At 41.3% G+C, this 27,675-nt stretch overlaps 1 protein-coding gene across 2 annotated transcripts in view; it reads right to left on the reverse strand.

Annotated features, from left to right (window-relative positions):
- Positions 1 to 431: 431 nt before the first annotated feature.
- LOC121281122 (olfactomedin-like protein 2A) overlaps positions 432 to 27,675 on the reverse strand; it is a 55,275-nt gene continuing 28,031 nt past the window's right edge. Inside the window, exons 3-8 of one of the 2 annotated variants that reach the window (XM_041193829.1) lie at positions 27,511 to 27,612; positions 23,005 to 23,184; positions 21,301 to 21,574; positions 11,918 to 12,154; positions 10,826 to 11,011; positions 432 to 3,106 (exon numbers count right to left, since the gene is read on the reverse strand). In XM_041193829.1, the coding sequence (XP_041049763.1) occupies positions 2,505 to 3,106; positions 10,826 to 11,011; positions 11,918 to 12,154; positions 21,301 to 21,574; positions 23,005 to 23,184; positions 27,511 to 27,612 (1,581 nt within the window). In that variant the 3' untranslated portion in view covers positions 432 to 2,504. Of the gene's footprint in view, positions 3,107 to 10,825; positions 11,012 to 11,917; positions 12,155 to 21,300; positions 21,575 to 23,004; positions 23,185 to 27,510; positions 27,619 to 27,675 lie in introns of both variants that reach the window. The other variant, XM_041193828.1, reaches the window with a different exon arrangement.

The raw sequence follows: 27,675 nt of genomic DNA on the forward strand, positions 1-27,675 counted from the left end.
CCCCCACCCCACCCAGGGGAAACAGCCTCCACTTGGACTCCCGATTCAGCATCTGAGAATCTCAAATGTTCCTGGCATCTATGAAGTACAGAAAAGTGCACCTTCCCTTTGAGAGGTACAGGTTGCCTTAAATAGCATCAACACTGGTCATATTCATATCCCTGATTAGGCAAGCTGCCAATGAACAGCATGGGTAGCGCTGGATGCCTGCCTTTTTGGTATTAATTAAAGATAGAACCAATTCTGAAGCTCAACAGCAAGTCCAGTTGCCCTCCCAATGTTCTGAATTCATAGGAGATTGTAAAGTTGAATTTCTATGTTTTGTTTCAAACAGTTGTAAATAACCAAAATCCACTTAATGATTCAATAAAGTTCCAAATCTGTAAACGTGTACAAACCATGATGTTAATATTTGGGATTTTTAGGAAACATTTTTCACTTCAGTGTTTTATTGTTTGAAAGTAAGTAGTAAGCTCACAGGTTCCACTATAGCTTCAACAGACAAATTGAACAGAATTATCACGAATATTCTCTTTAAAAGGCACCTCATCTTCCTTTTAGTGACATCTTAAAAGAACATTTAATTACAGCCAAAAGCTTTAAACATTCTCAGATCAAAAAAGTCACTAAAATACTAATGACAGATACTTGGCAACAATAGTTGGCAAACATTACTGTAGTTTATTGCATAGGTTCATGTGATTTGGTCCACTTTAAACAGTCAGACAATTACCATGCAAACGATGAACCAACCACTATTCCACAATACTTTGTCGCTGCCATTGACTAGTCATCTGATTTACTGTGACTTATTCATTGTACTTGTGAAAAGCTATATATTAAAATCAATTTGATAATTTAATGCTCGCAGCGATTTGACACTTATTTGAGGTGTATGTGATAATTCAAAGATAATGCATAGAGGGTTCTGTAAGATGAGATTTGTATAACAAAGATGGCCTATAAATCAGGGACAAAGTCACAAGTATGATCAGGACCACAAGTGGAATAAAATCATATCCCACAATTCATCATGAATTGTGTTTACACCACACATTAAGTAAAAATTCCAATTCATATAAAAATTAAAATTAATTTTAAATCTTTGATCAAAGTTACTTGCAAAGTAAGTGTTCTTAATCCACAGGAGACAAAAACTCATGGCAACCTGGTCATGTTTCTTTTCAAATATTTCGGAATAACCAAATGTGCAGATTGAGCTCTGGTTCGAATGGCGTCATTAATGAAATGCTTTCTGTCGGCGCCATCTGTTTTCAAATATGATTTTATCACCATACGATGCAAAAACATTTGACAAAAATGAGCTGTGGTATAAACATAAGCATTTTACAAAGTACTATATTATTCTACAATATTTGTTTAAGGCTAAAACAAAAAGCTTTCAACTGAGTTGCAGTTCTGAATTAAAATAGCTGGTATAAGCTAATGAATTGTGAGTGAAGTGGTTTGAGTGATAGTTAAGGCAGAATGCCAGACTTGCAGTCATTCATATCAATTTTATTATCTAAAATTCTAGACTAAGCAATAGTACTTTGACCTGCAAAATGTCCTGCTTGTACTTATTTATTTCCAGACAGGTTGTAGCAATGCTTAGGCCTGACTGTGTTCCAAAATAATACTGTTAGAAGTATTCTGAAATAACCTTGATAAAAGGTACATTTATGTATTTCCTGCACTACTATAATATCTATACTTTGTACTGAAACAGCTTTTGACCTATATAATTCCTTTATCCAAAGTCTACTTGCATAATTTACATTGGCGGTTTACAGTCTTACAGGATTTCTATGTTTCCTAATCAAAAGGCACTAGAGTACAGTACTTGAAGCTTTTAGGTATAGCCCCTAGTTTACACTTTATCCAGATAATTGCATGACAAGATTATACAAACAGTGCAAGTTATCACACAGTATAATACTAACCTAGACTCATAGGGGAAATTTCAGCTGATTCTTAAACTGTTGTAAACATTAAGAAACATCTGTATATTATCTACAGATATAATCAAACTGTTGATCCTTGATGTAAGTGTTACTGAGACAATTTTGGAAGTGCAGCCTCATGTTGGTGTTGCTTCAAGGATGCGGTATATCCAATCTGATAGTTCTAATGTAATTCAGATCACAATTTGAAATGCAGCTCATCCTTGTTGACATCTGGTATAGTCATGCAGAGGAAGGAGCTTTGTTGTTTTTGTCATTTGCCAGTAAATACTGGATGATGTTGGAATGAAATAAAAGGAAGGAAATACAGTGGTTATGCTTGTATCTTACATAGAACTTGTCTACAAAGATCAGTAATAAATTGTCATGCATTTTATAAAATTATTAGTTATTCGTAAAGTCATAAGACAAGAGTTGCCAAAGACATTCCAACTATTTAAACCTCTCTACTAGCCCAAGTGCAAATTTCCCATTCTATGTAAATGATCAAAATAAGAGAAATTAAAAGTGCTTTGTGATAGGTTGAGCTTCTGTATAAACTCAGAATGCAAAAATAATTTTGTAGGTGACTTGATGACCATTATCCCATGCATACAGAATTTTCTCTTTAGGATTGTAATCAATCTGTGTAGTATAAGTGAATTCATTGATGAAGGGTAACTTTGGATTTATTTCAGTGTTTGTGTGAGTATCATATGCATAAGACACTTGGCCTTCTTTTTCATTGTAAGTATCTACTGCATATAAAACACCACAAATAATGAAACAGTTGCCATAGGAATTGCGCTTGAGGCCTGTTTTCCAAGTTGTTTCCTTCTTCATTGAAAGATCAATAGGATCCAGTTTGCTGATGACTATGATTTCATGCTGGGAGTACTCATAATAGAGGGCAGGGTAAATAACCCACAGGCCACTTTCATCAACAGCAAAATCAATGTCCGAATGTCCTCGCCATTTCCATGGTGTTGTGTCTTCATATACCACATCATGAAGAAGGGTCCAGGCTGCCACATACCGCTGCTTAATATCATACTTGATTATGTTTCTGGTAAAAGCCCTATTGTAATAGAATGACCCATTATAAACAACATGGCCTGTTCCAATCCAGTTATAAGGAAGCTTGTACAGATTGCTCCAGCGCCCTGTGAGGAAGGAAGATACAAAATGTTAAAACTGCTGCTTAGTGAAGTCACTCAAAATCAAATTACATTTGCTTTTAAAAAGCAGATCCCTTCTATAATGTGCTGGATGGAGCCAAATGGGGAGAGATCATTGTTTCATGGACATGTGGAAGTGTTGCTCCTTGAAGAACGCATACCTGAAAATGTGAACATTGAAAGTTTAGCATAAAGAGGTATAGATAGACTTGGGACGGAATTGTCCCAGATTTGCACTAAGTGCAGTAGTGGGTGGGATGTTTTACCCGCCGGCTGCAATGGCGGCTTTTCACACCGTATCGTCCCAAACCCGCCGCATCGATCATGCATTCCCGGGGTACGTGCCGTTTCACCTCCCACGCCATCACCTCGCCACTTCACACCAGGCACCACACTTAAAGTACAGCCACACTCTGCTCCCAGCCCAGGACTGCTGCAAAGAAGACATGGCCCCAAAGGGCAAGAAGATGGCAGCCCTCAAGTACCTTTTAGGCACCATGGAGGCCTGCTGCAATGTCCTCTACCTCTGTTCTGGCTGCAGGAGGGGCAACAACATTACCACTCTGGCTTGGTAGGCGATGGCAGTGATGATCAGTGCCGATGCTGCGCTGGGGAAGGTGGTCGTGTAATGGTATTGTCGCTGGACTAGTACTCCAGAGACCCAGGGTAATGGCCTGGGGGCCTGGGTTTGAATCCCACCATGGCAGATGGTGAAATTTGAATTCAATTAAAAATCTGGAACTAAATGTCTAATGATGAAACGATTGTCATTAAAAACCCATCTGGTTCACTAATACCCTTAAGGGAAGGAAATCTGCCATCCTTACCTGGTCTGGCCTCCACGTGACTCCAGACCCACAGAAATGTGGTTGAATCTTAAAAACTCTCTGAAATGGCCTAGCAAGCCATTCAATTGTATCAAGCCACTAAAAAGTCTCAAAGGAATGAAACCAGATGGACCACCCGGCATTGACCTAGGCACTGGAAACGACAACATCAAACTCAACCCTGTTGACCCTGCAAAGTTCTCCTGGCTAACGTCTGGAGGCTTGTGCCAAAATTGGGAGAGCTGTCTCAGACTAGTCAAGCAACAGACTGACATAGCCATAGTCATGGAAACATACCTTACAGACAATGTCCCAGGCACTGTCATCAACATCCCTGGGTATGTCCTGGCACAGTGGTATATAGTCAGAAGCGAGTTGCCCTAGGAGTCCTCAACATTGACTCCGGACCCCATGAAGTCTCATGACAACAGGTCAAACATGACAAGGAAAATTCCTGCTGATTTACCCACCCCCTCCCCAGCTGATGAATCGGTACTCGTCTGTTGAACACCACTTGGAGGAAGCACTGAAGGTGGCAAGGGTGCAGAAAGTATGCTGGGTGGGTGTTGTAGTGTGACCTTGTCACCTGTTTGTAATAGAGTTGATCCGTAAACAATTTTCTAAGTGGAAACATTAGGTTTATTTACAGTAAATACATGTGTGCTTTCAACTCCATCTCTATCTCTACACTTACTGTGGAGGTAGCCCAGGCTGCTAACACATTGGTTTACACAGACCATGTGACCTTACATCACAGGACTATTCTTAAAGGTACAGTCCAACATTTAACAAAACCACAATTACTACATTCCTCCCTTTTAACTTTGCGGTACATATTGTATTTACAAGTGTATTTATCTCATGACATTATAATATTTACACAGGTCATGAAATTTACAAATTCAGTCTTTCAGGTGGTTTCAGGCGGTTTCCTGATACGTGTGGAACATCACAGCTCCACAACTTCAGGTTCTTTTTCAGGATCCATGCTCTCTGGAACTGCATGAACATCAGGCACCACAGTGGGCGCTTGCAGTTCAGTGTCTTCCAATCTGCTAGAGACATCAAATATGTCAGTCCTGGGTTGAAAATCTTAAACAGGAAACATTGGTTCAGTAATTGTTACAGATGGAACCATGTCTTGCTGTGGTATCTCGCTTTTTCTGAAATGGTCCACATGCTTATGGGTGATCTGGCCCTCCACTTGCATGTCGTATGATAAATGGTCCAGTCACTGAATTTACTTTACCCAATAACCACTTCGGTGTTCCGCTGAAATTCTTCACATATACTGTGTCTCCAGCAGTAAATTGTCTCTCGCGATTATGCAAGTCATGCGCAGCTTTTTGGATTCCTTGACTCTTCTCTACCTTCCCCTCCAAATTTGGAAATATTAGGCTCAGTCTTGACCTAAGATGGCATCTCATCAACAATTCGGCGGGTGTTGCTCCTGTTGTCGTCTGGGGGATTGTTCTGTAGTGAAAAAGCGTGCAAGCTTGGTCTCCAACGAATCACCTGTTAACTTCTTCATATTTGCCTACAACATCTAGAATTCTTTCCAGATAAGGCCTTGGAAGTAACTTGCACCGCTTTGTTTTTATCTTCAGCATTGACATCCAGCAAACCATCATGAGAGACTGGAATAATATCAAAGTAGGCACAGTTCGATAATTTGTTTATTGCTTCATTCGATTTATAGGTGCTACCAGCCATCATTTTATTGTCTTTTCAGAACCTCCTTCCTTTTTGTCGTCTTCTTTCTACCCCAGAGTTTAGCCTCATTTTGACTTCACTATCAGCCAGACTTCTCTCAGGTGAAATCTCAACTTGTCTTAATTCAGTAGCTGAGTCTCCCAAAACTTCATTATCTGTTTGCCTCTTAGAAAGCTCTCTAACTTTTGTTTTCAAAGCTTCTTTGGCTTCATTTAGCTGATTCTTCAGCTCTTCTGTCTCTTTTTTGTATTTGTTGGCTGCCTCCTGGAAACTTGAACATTGATGTGTCTTCTCTGTGAACTGGTTCTTCAGTTTGTTCAGAGAGGGGCTGAATTCTTTCAGTTTCTCTTCGTACTGTTCCAGAGGTACAAACTATGACCTGAGGGAGTCTTACTGTGTGTGAAGGTTTTTTAACAGGTTTTCCTTTTCCTTACAAAAGCTACTCACTCAGTCTTGAATTCTGTCATTCAGCAGGATCTCCTTGCGTTTCTTCTGCTGTTATTCCATGTTTTTGTTTGAGATAGACTGCGTTTTTTCATGCTGTTGAGTCCTTACACACTCCCTTTTTCATCCTGTTGCAATCCTTGAACTCTCCACACTCTTTCTGCCATACTTTGCCTTGTTCCTGTCTCAAGACATGAACTCTTCCAGCTTCCTTTTGAAATCTCACTGGCCAATCAAGGTTGATTTTCCTTAACCAGTTTCACCCTAGAAGGCTTGGTCCTCTGCCTCTCAAATCTATCACTGGTAACTGTGCTGATTGGTTTCTATAATGGACAGTTACTCTGCTGATACCTTTCACTTGGTTTCTTCGCCTGCGCACGTTTTCAACTTGGCAAATGTTTGTTCCAAATTTAATTGATGTTCACCATTATTTAAATATCTGACAATGTGTTCTCCAATTATGGTAGTGGAAGCTCTCGTGTCTACTTCCATTTTTACTGGCTTACCATTCATTTGTACTGTAACAATATAGGTTCTGTTTTCCCAATGAATAAATGTCAGAATTTGTTGTTTCAGGTTCTTCTACACTGTAGATTTCATTGGGCTTCTTCTATCGTTTGCAAGTTTGTTTAAATCTCTCTTTGCACTGTCTCATTATATTCTTCTGTGGCAAAAGTAACATTCTACTTTTTAAACTGCCAACCACGAAAAGACTGATTGTTTCCACACCAATTAAAGTTGGTCATCGATTTAGCTGCTAAATTACTTCTTTATTTTATTTTTCAGTCAGCTGGGGCTGTTTGCTGCCTCGCGGCAGAGTCTCGCGTTGTCGTGTCACTTTCGGCTGACTGTTCCTGCTCAATTTGGAGAATGGCATCATTTCACGCCCCTTGTATTGCTTGTGAATTTCTTACAGTGCTTTCCATGGCCAGCACCATTTCTAATGCCTTCTTAAAATCCAGATTCACTTCAGCCGGCAATCTTCTAATAGTGTCTTCTTTCACACCACACACCAAACGATCTCTGAGCACGTCATTCAGGGGCTCACTCGCAATATTCCGTTTGTTGCTTCAAATTTGCCACTTAGCTAACAATTGTCTCATCCGGGGTTCTATTTCGTGAGTTGAACCGGAACCGCTGCATCGTAACTGAGGGCTTAGGTTGAAAATGCCCCTTCGTGAGGTCCACCAATACTCTGAAATTCTTTGAATCTGGGGCACTGGGTGCTGTCAAACTTCAAATCAAACTGTAAGTTTTGCTCCCACAAGTACTCAAGAGGATCACTCGCCTCTTCTCTTCCCCTTTGATTTCGTTCACTTGAAAGAAGAACGCGAGGCCTTTTGTATACCGAGACCAATCGTCTGTGGCTGGCTCAAAGGGATAGTTCTACCAAATTGAGGCATTTTGGGTGAGTATATCTTCTGTTATTTTAAACGGACATTGATACTCACAATTGCTGGGCAAGGTACAGTACCAGTTCCGATTTATCTTGATCCCATCCTCATCGCTAGTTTGTTGAAGTGTGGCCTTGTCACCTATTTGTAATAGAGCTGACCTGCAGACAACTTTCTAAGTGGAAACATTAGGTTTATTTACAATACAGCCAGCAGCAACTACACGTGTGCTTTCAACTCCATCTCTATCTCTACACTGACTGTGGAGGTAGCTGCTAACACATTGGTTTACACAGATCATGTGATCTTACATCACAGGACTATTCTTAAAGGTACAGTCCAACATTTAACAAAACCATAATTACTATAGTTGGGGACTTCAATGTCCATTACCAAGAGTGATGACTAAGCTGGTCAAGTCCTAAAGGACATAGCTGCTAGATTGGGTCTGTGGCAGGTAGTGAGGGAGCCAACAAGAGGGAAAAATATACTTGACCTCATCCTCACCAACCTGCCTGTCGCAGATGCATCTGTCCATGACCGTAGGGGTGACCACAATACCGTTCTTGAGGAGACAAAGTCCCATCTTCACATTGCGGATACCCTTCATCGTGTCATGTGGTGCTACCACCATGCTCAATGGAATAGATTTCAAACAGATCTAGCAACTCAAGACTGAGCAGCCATGAGACGCTGTGGGCCATCGGCAGCAGGAGAATTGTACGCAACCACAATCTGTAACCTCATGGCCCAGCATATCCCCCATTCTACCATTACCACAAAGCCAAGGGATCAATACCTAACAATGAAGTGTCAACCTGGTGAAGCTAAAACATAGGTCTACTTGCATACCAAGAAGCATAAGCAGCAAGTGAAAGACACAGCTAAGCGATTCCACAACCAAAGGATCAGTCCTGCCACATCTAGCCATGAATGGTGGTGGACAATTAAACAACTCACTGGAGGAGAAGGCTCCACAAATATCCCCATCCTCAATGATGAGGGAGCCCAGCACAACAGTGCAAAAGATAAGGCTGAAGCATTTGTTACAATCTTCAGCCAGAAATGCCAAGTGGATGGTACATCTCAGCCTCTTCCAGTGGCCCCCAGCATCACAGATGCCCGTCTTCAGCCAATTCAATTCACTCCATGTGAAATCAAGAAATGGCTGAAGGCACTGGATACTGCAAAGGCTGTAGCCCTGACAATATTCTGGCAATAGTATTGAAGACTTCTGCTCCAGAACTTGCCATGCCCCTAGACAAGCTGGTCCAGTGCAGCTACAACACTGACATCGACCCAGCAATACAGATAATTGCCCAGGTATGTCCTGTACACAAAAAGGACAAATCCAAACCGGACAATTACGGCCCCATCAGTCTACTCTCAATCATCAGTAAAGTGATGGAAGGGGTCATCAACAGTGCTATCAAGCGGCAATTGCTTAGCAATAACCTGCTCACTAATGCTCAATTTGGGTTCCACCAGAGTCACTCAGCTTCTGACCTCATTACAGCCTTGGTTCAAACATGGGCAAAAGTGTTGAACTCCAGAGGTGAGGTGAGAGTGACTGCCTTTGACATCAAGCAGCATTTGACCGAGTGTGGCATCAAGGAGCCCTAGCAAAACTGGAGTCAATGGGAATTGGGGAAAAACTCTCTGCTGGTTGGAGTCATACCTAGCACAAAGGAAGATGGTTGTAGTTGTTCTAGGTCAGTCATCACAGCTCCAAGACATCACTGCAGAAGTTCCTCAGGGTAGTGTCCTAAGCCCAACAACCTTCAGCTGCTTCATCATTGACCATCCAACCGTCATAAAGTCAGATGTGGGGATGTTTGCTGATGCTTGCACAATGTTCACCACTATTCACAGCTCCTCAGATACTGATACAGTCCATGTCCAAATGCAGCAAGACCTGAACAGCATCCAGGCTTGGGCTGACAAGTGGCAAGTAACATTCGTGCCACACAAGCGCCAGGCAATGACCATCCCCAACCAGAGAGAATCTAACCATCACCCCTTGACATTCAATGGCATTACCATCATTGAATCCCCCACTATTAAGATATTGGGGGTTACTATTGACCAGAAACTGAACTGGCCTCACTATATAAATACTGGGGTTACAAGAGCAGGTCTGAGGCTAGGAATTCTATGGTGGGTAACTCACCTCATGACTCCCCAAAGCCTGTCCACCATCTACAAGGCTCAAGTCAGGAGTGTGATGGAATATTCTCCACTTGCCTGGATGAATGCAGTTCCAACAACACTCAAGAAGCTCGACACCATCCAGGACAAAGCAGCCTGCTTTATTGGCACCCCATCCACAAACAATCATTCCCTCCACCACCGATGTACAGTGGCAACAGTGTTTACCATCTACAAGATACACTGCAGAAACTCACCAAGGCTCCTCAGAATGAGTGGACATCACCACCCATTCTCACACACATGCCCTCATATGTCCATCTGGCCTCACCTCCTCTGGAGACTGCCTGCTCAGCCCTCAATATCTTGAGGCCTCTTGCACAGATCCACATGTGCTCCAACACACACACACCCTGGGATACCCACCTTCCCCAGTACAGCCCTCGTCCTGCAGCCTCTTCCCTTGCCTGAAGCCACTTCTCCCCCTTCCCCCAAGCAAGCCCTGGCCCTACAGCTATTGAAAGGTTACCCACAAATGGCTGACCTGGTGGATAGAGTCCTGCCCACAAGCCCCCCTAAAAGTGGTGTGGTTCTGTCTGTGAAGCCTGGCACTGCAAGTGCTGACTGAAGCAAGGTTGGCAAACAAATATTGAAGTCCTGAGCAAAGTGCAACACCCGCCAAGCGCACGCCTTATACACGTTGTTGTGAAACATGTCAGTGTGTTTTCCCGCCAACATGGGCAGGACCATCCATCGGGAGGGGACGATTCCGGTGGGCTGGCCTAATAGTGACGTGCAGATATATTACATAGAGGTTCTCAACGCCTTTGGTGGGCTGAGCGGATGATCGCAAACTGGTTTCACATTGTCGCACAACCGATCACGCCATATTGTCTGCTCACGCCACGAACACGCCTGACGCCAGCGGGCACGGAAAATCCCGGCCTCGATTTCAAATGTGGGAATGTGTAGAAGAGTTAGGCGCATGACTGAATCATAATTCCACTGGTGATCTAAGATTTCCACCAGTTCAAATCAGTTAAAACGTCAATCTTCAGCTAGTAGCAAATAGACAAGCACGGTCTTAAAATTGTATGTGCAAAACACAACGGTCGTCACTAAGTAGAACGTTCCTGCTACACCCATCAGGGTGGTTTGTAAAGCATGTTATATCTCACCTTGTTTAAAGTTTTCAAGGTTCCTGAATTCGACCAGGTTGTTTCCATAGTAATAGTTTGTCACATAGATCCTGTCATCCTTTGCTAAGGGATCCTTCATCCAGGCACCCTCATTACGGCCGTAACTGTGATGTTTCTCAGGAGGTTCGATCATTGACAAAGTCCCATAACACTCCCCTTCTCTGACTTTAGATAAAAAGAACAGCAGTATGAGTACCAGGTACTTATTGATATAAAGGAAGTACGACATTGTGCAGTAGGTTGCTGTACCTATATATCTGTATTATGCTGCTTGTAAATCATTAACTATTTGATAACTGCGGAGAGTAGAAATCTTTAAATCTAGAAATGACGACAAAATATTTGACCACACTGAAGCTACAAAATTTGGCATTATAGAGCAACATAACACCAATTCTGCCCTCTGTATTCCCTATTTTGAGTTCCCAACCTCAGCCACACTATCATCAGTGGAGGTGGGGAGAAGGCAAAAAGAGGTGGTCAACAGAAGCCAGTTGCTGCTTTAAATGGAGAAAGGGAAAATAGAGGCAGGGCCATCAACATTAGTCTCACCACCTCTTAACAGCTGATTTAAAGAGAACATTGAACTCTTGTCCTTTGTCTTCTCACCCTCTCGGCTTAGCATGGTGCATTGTACATGATGACCAAGAAAGGAAGAAAATAAACGAATGAAGCTAAGCTCCAGATAATGATTTTATAAACGAAAATGGGTCAAACTAGCTGTTTTTAAGAATAAAAAAAACCCCAAAAATAACGAATAAGTAAACATCCTATCGTTAAATCTCAATATGTGAAGAATATAATGATTGATATATGGCTTAGTGTCATTATTTGTCTGATTATGCCCTTCCGAAGCACATTGGGCCATTTTACTATGTTAAAGGCATTGCATAAATGCAAGTTATTGTTACTCATTGCAAGGGTGTTATTTTCCAAGAGAGTGCTGCAGCTGCAGCCTGGGAAACGTTACAAAGGATTTGCCATAAGAATATTTGTGAGCAGCTTTGAGCGTATTCAAAACAGTGAAAAGTCAAAATGGTTTACAAATTACTGTGTGCAATATAAATATACCTTTATTTGGCCCAGCTGACCGAGTGCGTGTGTTGGTGCTGAGCGTGGTAGTCTCAACTGTACCAGTGCTTGTAGTCACTGTACTTTTTGCCACGGCGCTGCTGGTGACAGGAGACGGAGCAGCTGTCACATTCTCTGTGCTCCGGCCACCTACTTCGGATTCACGAGAAACTGGAGTCTTGTTTGCTGCTCTTGACTCCGGATCCTCAGAACGTAAAGTCCCTTTAAGCGAATTATCTGAAAGTGGTTTAAAAAATATCAATGTGGTTCTATTTCGAACTGTGCAAAGGAAAAGTGTCACCCACTGAATTATAGAAATTTACAGGGCATTTAGTCCTTATTCTATCATTACAGTTCAGAGGCATTTTTTTTTTAGCAAAGTAAATTACTTTTCCTTGTTTTATAATCCTCAAAATACAGGCTGAAGTTTTCTATTTCCGCATTCATCGGGGTGATTTTCTGTCTATTAAAGTAAATGGGTGGAAAATTGCAGGCTGGCGAACACAGAAAATAAAACCCCAGACAGTGCAATCGGTGCCACTGATTTACAGTGACTTCAGTCAAATTCCATTTTTATTACATGTCATTTTGAAAATTTTTTGAGGACTGATTCTGTCCATTTTTCAATGAAAGTCATAAAAAAAAGCCTAGGTTATTATTTATTTCTGAATCATAAAGCATTACTATAAGTTTTTAAATCATCCGCTTTGCAAATTTCTGACTCTATAGGGGTTATCATTTGTGTCGAGTCATCAAGAAAGAAAAACAAAACTTTTCAAAAAGTGAAGAACAATACACAGTGTTCTTCTGCCTTAGTGAATTTGAATCTACCTTATATTAATGGGGTTAAAGCTTTCCTTTGGGCAGGATGTTCCTATCCCTGGGATGCCAAGCTTGGAGGCCAGGGAAATAGTGGGAGGCCATGATGAGACAGTGAGCCTGGAGGCTGCCAATTAAGAGGCCAACTCGAGTGAAATTGCTGAGCTAATCCGACTGCCAGCAAGTGCAGGCCCAGGAACCTTATTTTTATCCCAACGTTGGGGTCCCAAAGCCCATGTAAAACCTCACCTTTTTTCTGTGGAAATGCTACATGAAAATTGCGGGAACGGTTTCAATCCAATTCTTAGTAGGCATATTTGAGCATAATTCAGCATAAAGTGGCTGGGCCAAAGAATCCACGGACAATGAAATTGCTGCACATTGCACAGAATTCTGTGTGCTGAGTTCTGGGATTCTATTGAAATGTACATGTCCTGTTCTCTTAAATTTAAAAAAAAATCAGATCAAAAGGAGATTTAACATAGTTGGAATTTTGTCAAGTTTCATCTCCATTAGCTTTCACCCATAAAGTCTGAGCCTCTGCTGGATGGGTCTGAGCCTCGACCACCGGGGTGCTGGCTGGGCCAAAGTCTTGGCCAGGGGCCAGGGAGGTGACAGTGGATTAGCGGCTGCTGTGTGAGTGGGAGGGGGAGGGGGGTTGGGAAGAGGGGTATGTCTATGGTGGGGCTGATAACAATGTGTGTGTGCCTGTGAAACCGAAGGAATCATGTTTATTTGATATTTTATCTGAGGAAATGCTTGGAATTAATTTAATTAATTTTTAGTTGTTAGATTTTCAATTGGAAACCCCTTTCCTAGCTCACCATCTACTAAATTTGAATCTTTCAAAGTTAATTGTGTCAGTTCATATTCTTCCATGTCCCAACATCTGATCCAATCTCCTAAAAGGGTACTTATAGAATGGATAATTTGAACTCCCTGACAACAGTAGCATACATATTAAGAAGAAAAATCCCAAGAACATGTCTCATTTTTAAAATGAGTACAAAGAACCACAATTAATGTTCCTTTGGTTGATCCAGTCTAAGTGTCATTAAAGTGCGATAATCATGTGAGGAGGTGCATTAGCTTAGAAAAGTCACTGAAATGTTAAGTAGATGTGAATTAAACCATTTGTTATCTGATGGTTAGTTTGGTGCTGCAGAAATAATATGTATTAGTTAATTAATCTAATTCTAATTTTTGGTTTCCTGAAATCAGGCTCACAGCCTAAGTGTAGTCTGGCACCAATTCACCAGCCAATTAGCCTTGACAAAGCTATAGCAACAGAACTAAAAGGATCCAACAAACACTATTTGTTGTCACTGCAACTGGAAGTCAATAAAAAAAAATCACTCATGGAACCAGCTTCCTCTGTAAGGCACTCTGAAAGGCACACTCCCAACACTCAATATTTCTGTTTCCTGAATCCCATATAATGTGCACTACACCCATATGATGGTGTTAAACTTAAGAATTTCAACAAAAATAGATTCCAGTGGCAAAATAATTGTTAGCGATCCCAGAAATGAGATTCACTCTCGGTACATTCGCTATATTAATTTATGGAACATGCGTTTATTTTTCAAGTATTTTCAGTAGTACAAATTATTCATTTGCCAATTGTATCTTAATTACTAGCAAGTAAAATAAAATGTTATGTCCTGTAACAAAACAAAACTAACTTCTGATGGGCTGTGTCATTTAAAGTGTCCTCAGAATATCCTCTACTTGTACCACTATCTTACAATTTAATTTGTCTGAATACTTTTCCATTCTCACTGTTTAATGGCACCTGGGTGACAGCAGCACTTTTATCCTGCAGATAACCACCAGTCAATTATTTTACTGCAGGTCAGTATTTACTGTTGTCAGCTGCACTCTTCTCTTTTAAGTATCCCTGATGTAATAGGAACTGAATTTAACTGAAGAACAATATAATCAATATATTTATTCTGACCAAAGAAATAGAACAGTTGTTACATACAATATTCACTATTATTAAATGAAGAGAAGAGCAGTAATACCATAAAAGAGATACTTCACCGATAATGTATTAGTTCTTTTTTAAATGTTGAACTTTAACTCTGCAGTATCATTCAGGAATGAAATTTTAAATTTCTACTGATATTCTCTCAGAGAACGTACCACCTTGTCAGAAAATAGTATATTAACTTTGTAACTGCTACTAAACCTTGCATTCTGTAACATCCTTTCTGTGATGTTAAAATCCAAGTGCTGCATTCATGGGCTTGCAAAATGCCATCTTGGGTATGGTGCAATAATTTTATAGCAACTTCACTAGTGTTATTGGTGACAATTATTTGACAACTTCTACATCTGCAGTGTTCAGTGTGTGGTCAGGGAAACAAGATGCCATTGCACTGCCTCATGAGAGCAGCTGACTAAAAGAGTATGTTGTGCATGTGCCTACATCTCTATCCAGCTGGCAACTTAAATATGATAGAAATAGAAAGTAGACACAGGGGGATTGAGTTACAATTCAACAATTCCACAGGAAGGTTCAAAAGCCTTATCTCATGAGAATGGTTTATGAACAGCTCAACCTGCAAATTGAATTATCCCTATAACTCCCTCCCTGCAATTTTCAATTTGGTATGATGCCATTGTATGCACTGATGGCTTAATGGCTTCTAGTTTTAATTTAGGAATGGAAAACACCTATCCATAGGGACGATCTAAAATCAAGCTCAAAGCTAGTTAAGGGCAAAATTATTGTAATATTCAAGATCATTTTCCTGGAGCATGAATGAAATCATGCTAAAGGAGTGGATTTTACTTTCTTTGGTTTTCAGGAGTAAGTACAAGCTTTTTTCGTAATGTTTAAAAAAAAGGTTTCCTATGTTGGTCACAGAGTTATTGTTAGAAGCTGCCACCTTATTAGCAGTTAACATCAGACCATTTATTAAGACAGCACAGACTAAAATAACTCCCATATTCATATTATATGAACAGACTTTAACTTCTTGTTAAACTGATTAACTTATAATAAATTGAAATGAAGGTCAAAAATCAAACAACTTGAGCGATCAAAAACTTTTGAAGTATAACATTTTTAAAAAATTCGTTCTCAGGATCTAATTGCCCAGGCCAACATTTTATTTCCATCCCTAGTTACCCTAAGAAGGTGGCACTGGTCCTTCTTAATGAACCACTGCTGTTGATGTGGTGAAGGGGCTCCCACAGTGCTGTTGGGTAGAGATGTTCCAGGGTTTTGACCCAACAATGATGAAGGAACGACAATAAATGTCCAAGTCATGACGGAGTGTGACTTGGAAGGGAGCTTGATGTCCTGACACAGCCTCTGCCCTTGTTCTTCTGGAAAGTGGAATTTTCAGGTTTGTGAGGTATTAATGAAGAAGCTTTGACAAGTTGCTAAAGTGTATTTTGAAATAATATACACCACAGCTCTGGTACACCAGTAGTGGAAATTTAGGTTAATGCATGAGGTGCCAAGCAAATAAACTGCTTTGTCCTGAACAATATTGGGTTTCTTAAGTGCTGTTGCAGTCACACACATTCAGTAAAGTGGAGAATATTCCATCATATTCCTGATTATGGGAGCTGGAGAGGCTTTGGGAAATCAGAAGGTAAGCCAGTTGCTACAGAATAACCAGCCTCTGTCTTGCTCTAGTGGCCATTCAATAATGTGGTTGCTTCAGTTGAGTTTCTGATCAATGATGATTTCCGCCACCACCCCGCCCCCCACCCCCTTAGCCAGCGACAGCCACATCCCATGAACAAATAAAAAAAAAATATAGACAGCATAATAATATAATCTGCAACATGCTCAAAAGATGATTATGGACCTAGGCCTGTTATTGAAATGTCAGTAACCCATTTATATGGATTGTGAAGAACATTACTCAACACTGCAGTATATAATACTGAAACTAATTCCCAGATCAATACGATATTTGGCTTTGCAGATCAATTTAGGCTCTTGGAAAAATGGAAAACAGTTGTGGTTTTATTGCCAATACAAAATCTACCCTAGATCATGAGGGTCACATTTTCCTTGCAAAACAATAGAGAAAACAGATGTACACTCAGCATTAGACCACCAGGAATCAAGTGCAAAACCTCTCTGCAACCACACAGAACATCATTAGACTGTGAGGAAATGCTCACAGTGAATATAGAAGAATAAAAATTAGTAATACACAAAATAATGAATTGCTTTGAAATGCAGTCACTGTTATGTAGGCAAAAGTGGTGGCCATTTTGTGCATAGATAGATCTTTCAAATAGACATGAGGTGAATGACCACTGAATCTGATATTGCTGATTTTATTAGAGGGAGAAACGTAAAGCTCGAGGGATCACACTGTCCTACTTTGAAAAGATAAGACTCAAAATCATCTGAAATGGCTGATAGACTCTTGCCTTAACATCTCATTTGAAAAAGGATCTTTCTACCAATACTGTCAGTATTGAGCTGGAATTGCAGCTTTGATTATGCACCAAGTGCATCTTAATTTGTATCTTACTGTTCAAATAATGGTAATCAATGACAATTTCAAATAAGTAGGACATAGTGGATCGCATGGCACACCTACACAGAACAGAAGATGGATCCCACATAGTATATAATGCTCCCATTATAGAATCAAGTTTCTGGTATATTTGCATCTTCTAACAGACCTAGCAGAATCCAAACAATACTAATACTTTAGGCTAAGAATGTTCTTCCTACCATCTAACTTCATTTTATGTCTCTGGTCAAACTTTTCTGGCCTAAAATGAAGCAATATTTTGAGTTTATTTTATCTATACCGATCAATATTTGTATGCTTTAGTGAGATCCTCTCTTAACTACCTCCTTTCCCAATGGCAGAGGCTTAAGCTTCTCTAAGTCTCATTGCCTTTACTATTGGCATTGGTTTCATTGCCTTTTTCTGCACTCTCCCATGCTTGTACACATTACTGTGATGTGGTGATCAGAACCAAACAGAATACTCCAAGTAGTATCTGACCAGTGACTTGTAAAAGCCCTAGAAGCTTGTAGAGGTTTTCAGGGTCTGATTTTCCTTTCAGGGTCAGGAAATGATGTCAAAACTGTTTCTGGGTCCTAATCCTGCCCCTGGTTTTCCTGGGGTCAGACTGACAGGAGAGCAAGTTAGGTGGCCAATTAGTAGCTACAGTGGTGAGAATGGAGGTGGGACTGAAAGAGAGCAGGCCTGATTTAAACCCACCATGGCAACCATTACTGGGGCTGCCATTTTAGAGATTTACGCTACATTACAAATGGGGCAGAGGGCTGGGGTCGGGGCTGGCTGACCCTCACTTTGTTCATGTTGTCATAGAGGCCCAACCCGGGGCAGTGAGGGAGAGTAGGGAGGTCTCTTTCCGGAGGGTGGCAGAAGACCACCCTCCCTGACCAGGCAGGCATGGATCAAGGTGATGGAGACCAGGAGCAGACAGTGTGTGGTCTGGAGGAACTAGGTCAAGTGCAGTAAGAGGTTCAATGACATGTGTTTTGCATGAAATCTCATACACGGGCGGAATGAGGTTTCATGAAGGTTTTATTCAATAAATAAAAAAAATTTTTGACACTTCATAAACATGTCCCAGCTGACGTGACATTGTCAGATGAGGGGACATGTCAGAATAATTTTTATCTTTCCTTTTTTACAAACTTGAAAAGTGAACTTTATCTCCCTGAGGCAGCTCTGCGCCTCAGGGAGATTTCTGTGCCATTCCATGCGAGTGCGCAAAAGAACACAGGCCCCGACTCTCTCTCCTCCCCCCACCCGCACAGGTAGCGCTGATCACGGGTGGCGATCAGCTCCCAGCCCAACCAACAGGCAGAAGGTTCTGCCCCATATTATGAAACAAACTTTCATTCACCACAGCACTTAGCCTAATTTGGGGAGGGGTAGATGTTTCACAAGGGATCATGAATGTAAAATACCAATCTTTGCTAATCTTCAATCATAGTCTGATATGTAAAGAAATTAAAATCAAAAACCTCATCGTAAGATAACTGCTTTAAAAACTCAAAGGACCATCAGACATATTCGAAAGCAAATCAAGAGTCAAGTTTAGACAGAATGAAGAATTACCAGTGACAGATTTTCTAGTTTAGAAAGTTGAAAATGAGATCAGAGTGATCATCCAATAGAGCTGCTAGGTGCATAGATGTTTCAACAATAGTAAAAAAAAAGTTCCTTCATCAGATTTCGTGTTGATTTTTGAAGTTGTGTCAAAATTCTAATTTCCCAGGAAGGGCACAAATGTATAGGATTGCAAGATAATGTATTAAATAAACTAATCTGGTTCTAATGAGATAGTGATTCTAGATTACCATGTTAGACATGGAAAATGTTTATATACATAAAGTACAATAGACTCAAACACTGTCCTGTTTTTGTATTGTTTTCTTACCTGGTGATAAAGGGTACATAATGTGTGATTTGTTAATATACTTGTCAGTGATATTGATGAATTGCTCTTCTACCCATTCAATGATATAACCTAGAAATTATAGCTTGCAATATTACTGTACAAATACAAAACATATTTGTGTGACCTTTGTTTGCAGTATGAATAGAAGATTGGGGATAATTTTAACCTAACTTGCTGGACAAGAAACCTACAAAATCAGGTTGAATGGCATCAATGACTTCAATGGAGAGTAAAGATGGATGGGTGTAAAACTAGCGTTGAACCCGACCTCATCGGCTTCTTGTTGGATGAGTTAGGTAAACATTTTGCTGTTAACTGTTAATCTGCCCAAAGATCTATTCATATTTTATTCCCATAAAATGAATTATCTTCCTTCTGTTACATCAGTAGAGGTAGCCCAATACAATTTCATGGGCCCTGACAATATTCCAACAATAGTACTGAAGGCTTGTGCTCCATAACCTGCCACACCCCTAACCAAGCCATTCCAGTACAGCTACAATGCAGGTATCTACCTGCCATTGCGGAAAATTGCCCAGGTATGTCCCGTACACAAAAAGCAGCACAAATCCAACCTGGCCAATTACTGCCCCATTAGTCTACTCTCCATCATTAGTAAAGTGATGGAAGGGGTTATCAATAGTGCTATCAAGCGGCACTTGCTTAGCAATAACCTGCTCACTGACGTGGGTTTCTTGTCCAGCAGGTTAGGTTAAAATTAGTTAAACGGTTAGGGTTCTGGCAGGGTCATTCAGCTTCTGACCTCATTACAGCCTTGGGTCAAACATAGACAAAACAGCTGAACCCCAGAGGCAAGAGTGACTGCTCTTAATATCAACACAGCATTTGACCAAATGTGGCATCAAGGAGCCCTAATAAAACTGGAGTCAATGGGAATCAGGGGAAAAACTCTCCGCTGGTTAGATTCATACCGAGCACAAAGGAAGATGATTGCGGTTATTGGAGGTCAGTTATCTCAGCTCCAGGACATCATTGCAGGAGTTCCTCAGGGTAGTGTCCTAGGCCCAACCATCTTCAGCTGCTTCATCAATGATCTTCCTTTCATCATAAGGTCAGAAGTGGGGATGTTCGCTGACGATTGCAAAATGTTCAGCACCATTCGCGACTCCTCAGATACTGAAGCAGTCCATGTCCAAATGCAGCAAGACCTGGACAACACCCCGGCTTGGGCTGACAAGTGGCAAGTAACATTTGCAGCCCACAAGTTTCAAGCAATGAACATCTCCAACAAGAGAGAATCTTACCATCACCCCATGACATTCAATGGCATTACCATCACTGAATCTCCCACTATCAGCATCCTGAAGATTACCATTAACCAGAAACTGAACTGGACTAGCCATGTAAATACTGTGGTTACAAGAGCAGGTCAGATGCTAGGAATCCTGCAGTGAGTAACTCACCTCCTGACTTCCCAAAGCCTGTTCACCATCTACAAGGCACAAATCAGGATTGTGATGGATACTCGCCACTTGCCTGCATGAGTGCAGCTCCCACAACACTCAAATAGCTTGACATCATCCAGGACAAAGCAGCCCACTTGATTGGCACCACATCCACAAACATACACTCCCTCCAACACCTACGAACAATGGCAGTAGTGTGTACCATCTACAAGATGCACTGCAGAATCCCACCAAGCCAAACCCTTGACCACTACCACCCAGAAGGACAAGGGCAGCAGATAGATGAGAACACCACCACCTGGAAGTTCCCCTCCAAGCCACTCACCATCCTGACCTGGAAATGTATTGCCATTCCTTCACTGTTACGGAGTCAAAATCCTGGAAGTCCCTCCTTAACAGCACTCTGGGTGTACCTACACCACATGGACTGCAGCAGTTCAAGAAGGCAGCTCACCACCACCTTCTCAAGGGCAACTAGGGATGAGCAATAAATTCTGGCCCAGCCAGCGATGCCCACATCCCGTAAATGAATAAAAAAAAATTGTGAGTTTTACATCACAAGAGTAAAGTGTGACTTACCTGTGCATCTTGCTAAATCAACTTCTTGGTTTAATTGAAGTTCATCCATTACATTTGGAAAATTACACAATTTCTAGACTAACAAGAGCAGTATAAAAATCTGGAGAATTTAGCTTATTTGATACTTACTCTTGCCACCATTTCCCATGTCTTCAAGTCTTCCTGATTTGTAGTAGGTAACACTTTTTACAATACCTGGCTGATGGATACCAGGCTTGGTCTTGATGGTGGGCTGTGGTAATTTTGGTGATGCAGCCTGTTTTGTTTTGGTAGCTGGCTTCTTTGTTTTAATTCCTTTGTCTTTCAGTACTTTGGGAGGGAGTTTTCGAGCTGCTGCTTTTTTCTTGTTCTCTGCCTGATTTGAATACTTCTTTACGACCTTGGCTGTTGCTCCAGAGGTGTCCTGAAAATAAGTGTCAAACATTTGGTTATAACTTAAAAACTTCACAGAGCCTTTGATTTAAGCCAGGGAGGGCTCTTTGCAGGTGCTTTCTTTTCTCGCAGCGCTTCTCTGTGCCTCTAACACACACAGGACTCAGGGTCTCTGACACCTACCAGTCAGGGCTTTCATCCCTGCATCCTGGTAGATATTCTTCCCTGCTGTATCCCTGACCCAGTTCTGACCTTGTGTTTGTTGGCAACTCACAGACTCTCTCTTCCTCGGTCCCCACTTTCCTGAACTCAGCTTGGTGATTCTGCCTCCATCTCCTTTATTTCCTTTCAGCCCTTCGGGTACTCTTTCTTTTAAATCCTAATTTCCTGCAGTTGATATTCCATATTAGCTTCAACCTGCCCATGCCCCTCCTTCCTCCAGTCTTCATGACCAGCTTTTCCTACTCTAAAAGATCCAAACATCTTGGAACCAGTGTTAAAATTTCAGAATATGTGGGGCCATTCCAACTTACTTTGGCTCCATGTTAATCTTGACTGTCTGGGCAATGGCTGTATCTTGGAAATATCGTGTTGATGTAGTAGGTGGATCCTCTAAGAATTCCAGAATTTATTAATACTGAGGCTATTCATCCATCATGCCCTTGCCGATGTTAATTCTTCAACTGGAATTATCTCACATTCTGAGGTCATCAGACGATTGCCTTTACTTTGTTTGATGGGACACTAGTTGCTGGCCAGTGGCCTACATGCCCACAGTTGCAGTTAAATCAGCTGCTCCAAATTTTCCATGATCCAGTCAAATTAGCTATCATGGTTCCCTGAAGCATGAAAAATTTGAATCTGCTGGTTTAACTACAACCGTGCACAGAGTTGTGCAAATGTGCAAATTCTATCAGCAAGTTCATCCTGCAGATACAAAAGCAATCTACTTCATCGTACATTAACATTAACTAAGGTTGACCCGGGCATACTCAATGCTGAAACTGGGCCACTGCTCAACACATCCAGCACAAAATGATAAGGACGTTTAAAAATTTATGTTTTAATTGTGCATCATATATGCCAAGGAATAACACAGCTGACAACGAACAGCAATTTGATTCACAAAATGCTCAGTTTTTAATTTGTAGTCAATTATATTACATTATCAGAATCATTTGACCAAATTGCTGCCTTGTAATTCACAGTAAATCATCCATAACTATAATAGTGAAGTTTACATAAACAAGGACTTCCCCCACACCATACTAAAATTCAGTGGTTTCCTGTTTATTTTAAATGGTACTATAATTTTACAGTCACTGTTTAGCAAAGGAAGGATAAAAAGTCCATCATTGTATGGTTGCATAATAATGTTTGGTGAGTTAACCATAAATGGCCTTTTAAAAGACTCCTTGTAAAATATTGACTCAATAGTTTCCAGTTTTAAAAAAGCACTACCTGCTGTTTATCTTCCACGGCTGCATCTTTCTGTAGCAGCTGCAGGCCCAGTTTTGAAATTTCCTTCTTTACACTCAGAATAATATCGGAGTAGTTTTCATACCGCTTCATTTGGTCAGAGAGGGTTTTCACACTTTCTTTCATGAAGTCATTCTCTCTGGTCAGATTTGATTTGATGGTCTGAAATACCAAGTAACATTTTAATGTCTGTCTGTCACATTCAGTACTCAGAAATCAAATTAATCCAGCTTCAGAGTTGCAATCACATCAACAGCTGCGTCGGAAGAACAGCTTTCATTGCTTGACCCAAGTTTACTGAGGAAGAATGATCTCAGATTAAACTGAGGCACATCACTTTCATTTCCCATTAATTACCACTTTCTTGGCGCATAAATTGAGAATCAGATGTTACAATATTTTAAACATGATTCATAATAATTTGAAAAATATAACTTTTTAAATCAATTACATGTTTACAACACCCTCCAAAAGTGAAATTGAATGGAAATATTGGACGGAGTTTTCTTCTCCCACCAGTGGAGGGAATCAAAGGGGGCCAAGGGCCCTAAATTTGGCCTGATGGAAAAAGTCAGTTTCCCGCCTGCGGGGAATTACTTCGGAATTTTGTTTCCCTGACTTTGATGGTGGGTTGAAGGCGGCTTGAGTTTCCCGCTGATCTATGTCAGAAATCATATTTGCATTCATTTGCATCTCACGAATGCTCATTAAAAGGCCCACTCATCAGAATTACGCTCCCCCTCCAAATTAAGTGCCCCGCCAGCAGATTATTAGACAGTCTGCCCCCCAACTGTACATAAGTGGCGTGCCCCTGGTGAGCTTCAGCTCATCTGCAGGCTGCTTTCGCCCACATTTAAGAGCAGTGCTGTAGGATGTTGGGTCCTTATATCACAAGCTGTGCCAAGGTAGACAGGGGACATAGGCTTATGGAGGAAGATGGGGGGTGGGGGGCGGTTTCACTGTCCAGGGAAGGGTTGGGTGGGTGTCCAAGGAGGGGGAGGGGAATGTCCGGGGAAGGGAGGGGGTGTGTCTTAGAGGGCAGGGTCGGTGGCGTCGACAGTGAGGTCCTCGGGGATAACTCAGGGTACTGGTGGTAGGAGGGAGCAGTCAAAGGGGGAAGTGGGATGCAGTAGGGTGGCAGGTCCAAGATGAGAGTCTGGTAGCTGAAGGTCTCATCAGGTAGGTAATACAGGGAGACAAAACAGGGCCCGGATAACAGGTAGGGGGCAGGGTCAGGGTGGGCATGGGAATAGTAATGGGTGTTGGCTCTGGGGGGAGGAAAGGCATGTGGAGCTGGATTATTATAGGGTGCAAGGTAAAGGGGGAGGTTCAAGGGTGACAGAAGGGAGAGGTACGGTGATACTCAGTGGGTCTATGGTGATGGGTGGATGTTGGTGGGTGACAGGGGGAGGGTAGAAGGTGATGGAGTGTATCTGAAAAGTTGTGCCCATCATTTTCTCAAGACTGTTCTTGACAACCCAGTTGCTCTAGAAGTGTGAATTCTCGAAGTTGGAGGAGGGTCTTTTCAGGTGGATGGAGTTCAAGGTTAACACAAGGGGCTGACTAAAGGGACACACTAATAATTAAGAGGCAACTGGGTGTCAGTTGTATTCTCCTCTTTATGGTGAAGCCCAGATTGCAGCAGGTTTGTTCCTGACTCATGGCTCTCATAACATCAATATCCCAGCATGTGTGGAGCTGCCATTTATTTTGTGCCATTTGCCATCAGCTACAATCAGGGATAGGGATGAAGGGAGGGTGAGAGAGATGTGGATGCCTCTAAGGGGCATGGATGGTGGAGGGCAGCCAACTCATAACTCCAAACCTCCATCTTCCCCAGTGAATGGTCATGGCTGACAAAGGATCAAGTGGTTAGTCGTCTATGCTGCCAAGGCAACAGTCTTTCTATAGAGTCTCAAAGGCAGTGGAGACAAGTGGAAAAGTGTCCATGTGAGGCTTCTTGCACATGGCTCTCATCACCCTGGTCAAAGAGCAATGTCTCCATACGTATTCATTGGTGAATGGGAGGAACACACCTATCTCTCATTGTCCAGGATGTCCTTTACCTGGAAGGGGTGGGGATGCCATGTCTAGGCGAAGGCCAGGTGAAGTGCAGCACTCCCCTGCTGCCTTTGAGATTGTGGGAAACCCATAAACGACATGATCACTTAATATATCATTTCAGTTTATTTACACATCCACTGAGGCATTGATGTTGCAGGCTGCAGGTGCCCCTGCCTTGGTAATGACTTTCATCCGGATGAGGAGATAGAGGGACTGTTGCCGTTTGGCACAGAACCTTGAGGAGCAAGGGCCTGGGTAGCAAGGGGCAACGTGGCTTCTATAAGGTCAAGATGCTGGCGAACATGGACCACTACAAGCATTGGCCTGATCATGGGTGTATCGCCGGCAGTGTTCTTATCTAGAGATGAGCAAGAGGCGATGCTGGAGGTACCCTTGTTATGTCCTGAGATGCAGTTGTTCACATCTGCAAGCTTCTCCAACACAATCTGCGGTTGCAAGGATTCTGGAGGAGTAATGTGGAGCCCCTGGCCTGCAATGGATAAATGTCAGTCTGGGTGCCCTTTAAATATGGTGCCAGGTCCTTTAAACCCACGAGTTAACGGTGGGGTGTGCAACTCCCTGCCCACCCCACCATGAAATTTGCCAAGCTCCTTGCAAATGCATAATTAATAAGTTGAAAAACAGAAGATTGTGTGTGTTCATCTGCCCCACCACCCAGTGGGAATCACACCACTTTCCCATCCACCATTCCACACGGGAAAATTCCACCCATTGTCTCTATCACTGACTATGTTAGCGAATGACAAAATGAGTTGAGTCATCTTATTATCAGGGTGTTCTACATAAATAAAACCCTGAGCTGCATGACAGTTGTTCCCCACATCAACAGATCTAAGATTTTGGATTGGGATCTGACTGAATGCAATAGCGACAGTTTTGAAAATATAATATCAAAAGTTTATATTAAATCATGTTACAAAAATATACACCTGATTCCTTTTATTGTTCACTATACTTAGGTACCAATAAGCAGCAGATAATCAAGATAAACTATTTTCAATAAAATTGCTCATTGCTCATGATCATGAGATGATCGCTTATGGTATTTATATTTAGTGTTTCCAAATAACAGATGGCTTGCAGTGGTGGGTCCATGGGGGTGAAAGCACACTCATGCAATGCATCCTGAATTGAAAGTAATATTACTTTCTTTCATAAGGATGCTGGGAACTTATCTTAAGTTCTACTTTGGTGACTGTTGCTTGGTAATTGGGCACAAAACCTGGGAAGGAGAACAAAAAGTATCGTCATAGCACTTCACCAGCAACTGCCTTAATAGCAATTGAATACTGGTCAGACTTCCAGATCAGGTGCTTCATTGACTAGTGAATTGGGAAAATCAAGAGCTTACACCCATGGAAACAATGTAATGAGCCTATGGTTCATCAGCAGGAGATTGAAAAATGAGAAAAACAACATTAAAATAAGTTCTGTATCTGTTCTCTGTAACGCTGCACCTTTAAGATTTTTTGTTCTTGCCCAATTTTTAGCCTCCTCGCTGTTATGTATACAACGGTCATATTTAAACAACACAGGGTGAAAGCAAAAGATAAGTTTACAGTCTCAAAGCTTTTCATGGATTATACAGATATGCAGAGTCCCCACTGGTCTGAAGCTAGTGTGTATTCATTGTTTTTCCACCATGTATCAACTGAGGCTGCAGTGTCATTTCTGAATCTGCTGTGAAAAAAGCTATTAATACAACAATCACATATTAATCACATGACTCCAAACACCTTCATCGCTTTTCTAGGGAATCACTCACTACCTCTGTCCAACATCACTAACTAATTTCTCAAATGATATCTCAAAACCTTCCCATCAAAGAAAGGGACTAGTGCCATGGCAAAAATTTTAAAAATTCAGTTTCTGGTCCAGAGCATAAATAATAATTAATTTAAGACAATGATCCAATCTTGGAGACTCGAATGACAAATATGTATCATCCAAATTTCACTCTTGTGTTTCTCAATGTGTTTTGAACCCCATGATTAGACAAACTGCCATTTTTTAATCACTAATGATGATCCATCACTTTATCATTCATTTCATTGTGTATTTTGCTTGCAAACAGTCGACTTTTTCTTGATAGATGTTGACTTTCTCTCCAAATTGATTTTGTATTTGTTATAATGTGAAATCAAAATTTGCAATGCCAATACACCACGTTACTCATAAATTTTGAAAAATATAGGGCAATTTAAATCTTAATGATTATTAGGAAGTTTTACTTTGTTTGAAACAGTCTTGATTCTTCTTTAAAGTTATCTCTATTACTGTGAGAGAAGCAATAAGCATGAAGTTGAGCATTGCCAAATTGTTAAGTGAAGAAATTACCATGGTGTCACTAGTACTAAGATTGTAGATAGTGACTAATACTATAGTGAATTTGTGTTACATCACCTCCTCAAGGTTGTTCATCTGTGTTGCCACTTTTCGTATATATGAGTGAACTTTCATCATATCGATACTATACAAGGTTCCTTCCAGCAGGTCAACCAGTGACTGCAACTAGAATAAGACCATAAAATACTAGGTTAGACAATGTGAAGCATTTAGTTTTACAAA

This window comes from Carcharodon carcharias, chromosome 8 (genome assembly GCF_017639515.1).
Source record: "Carcharodon carcharias isolate sCarCar2 chromosome 8, sCarCar2.pri, whole genome shotgun sequence".
NCBI classification, from domain to species: Eukaryota; Metazoa; Chordata; class Chondrichthyes; order Lamniformes; family Lamnidae; genus Carcharodon; species Carcharodon carcharias.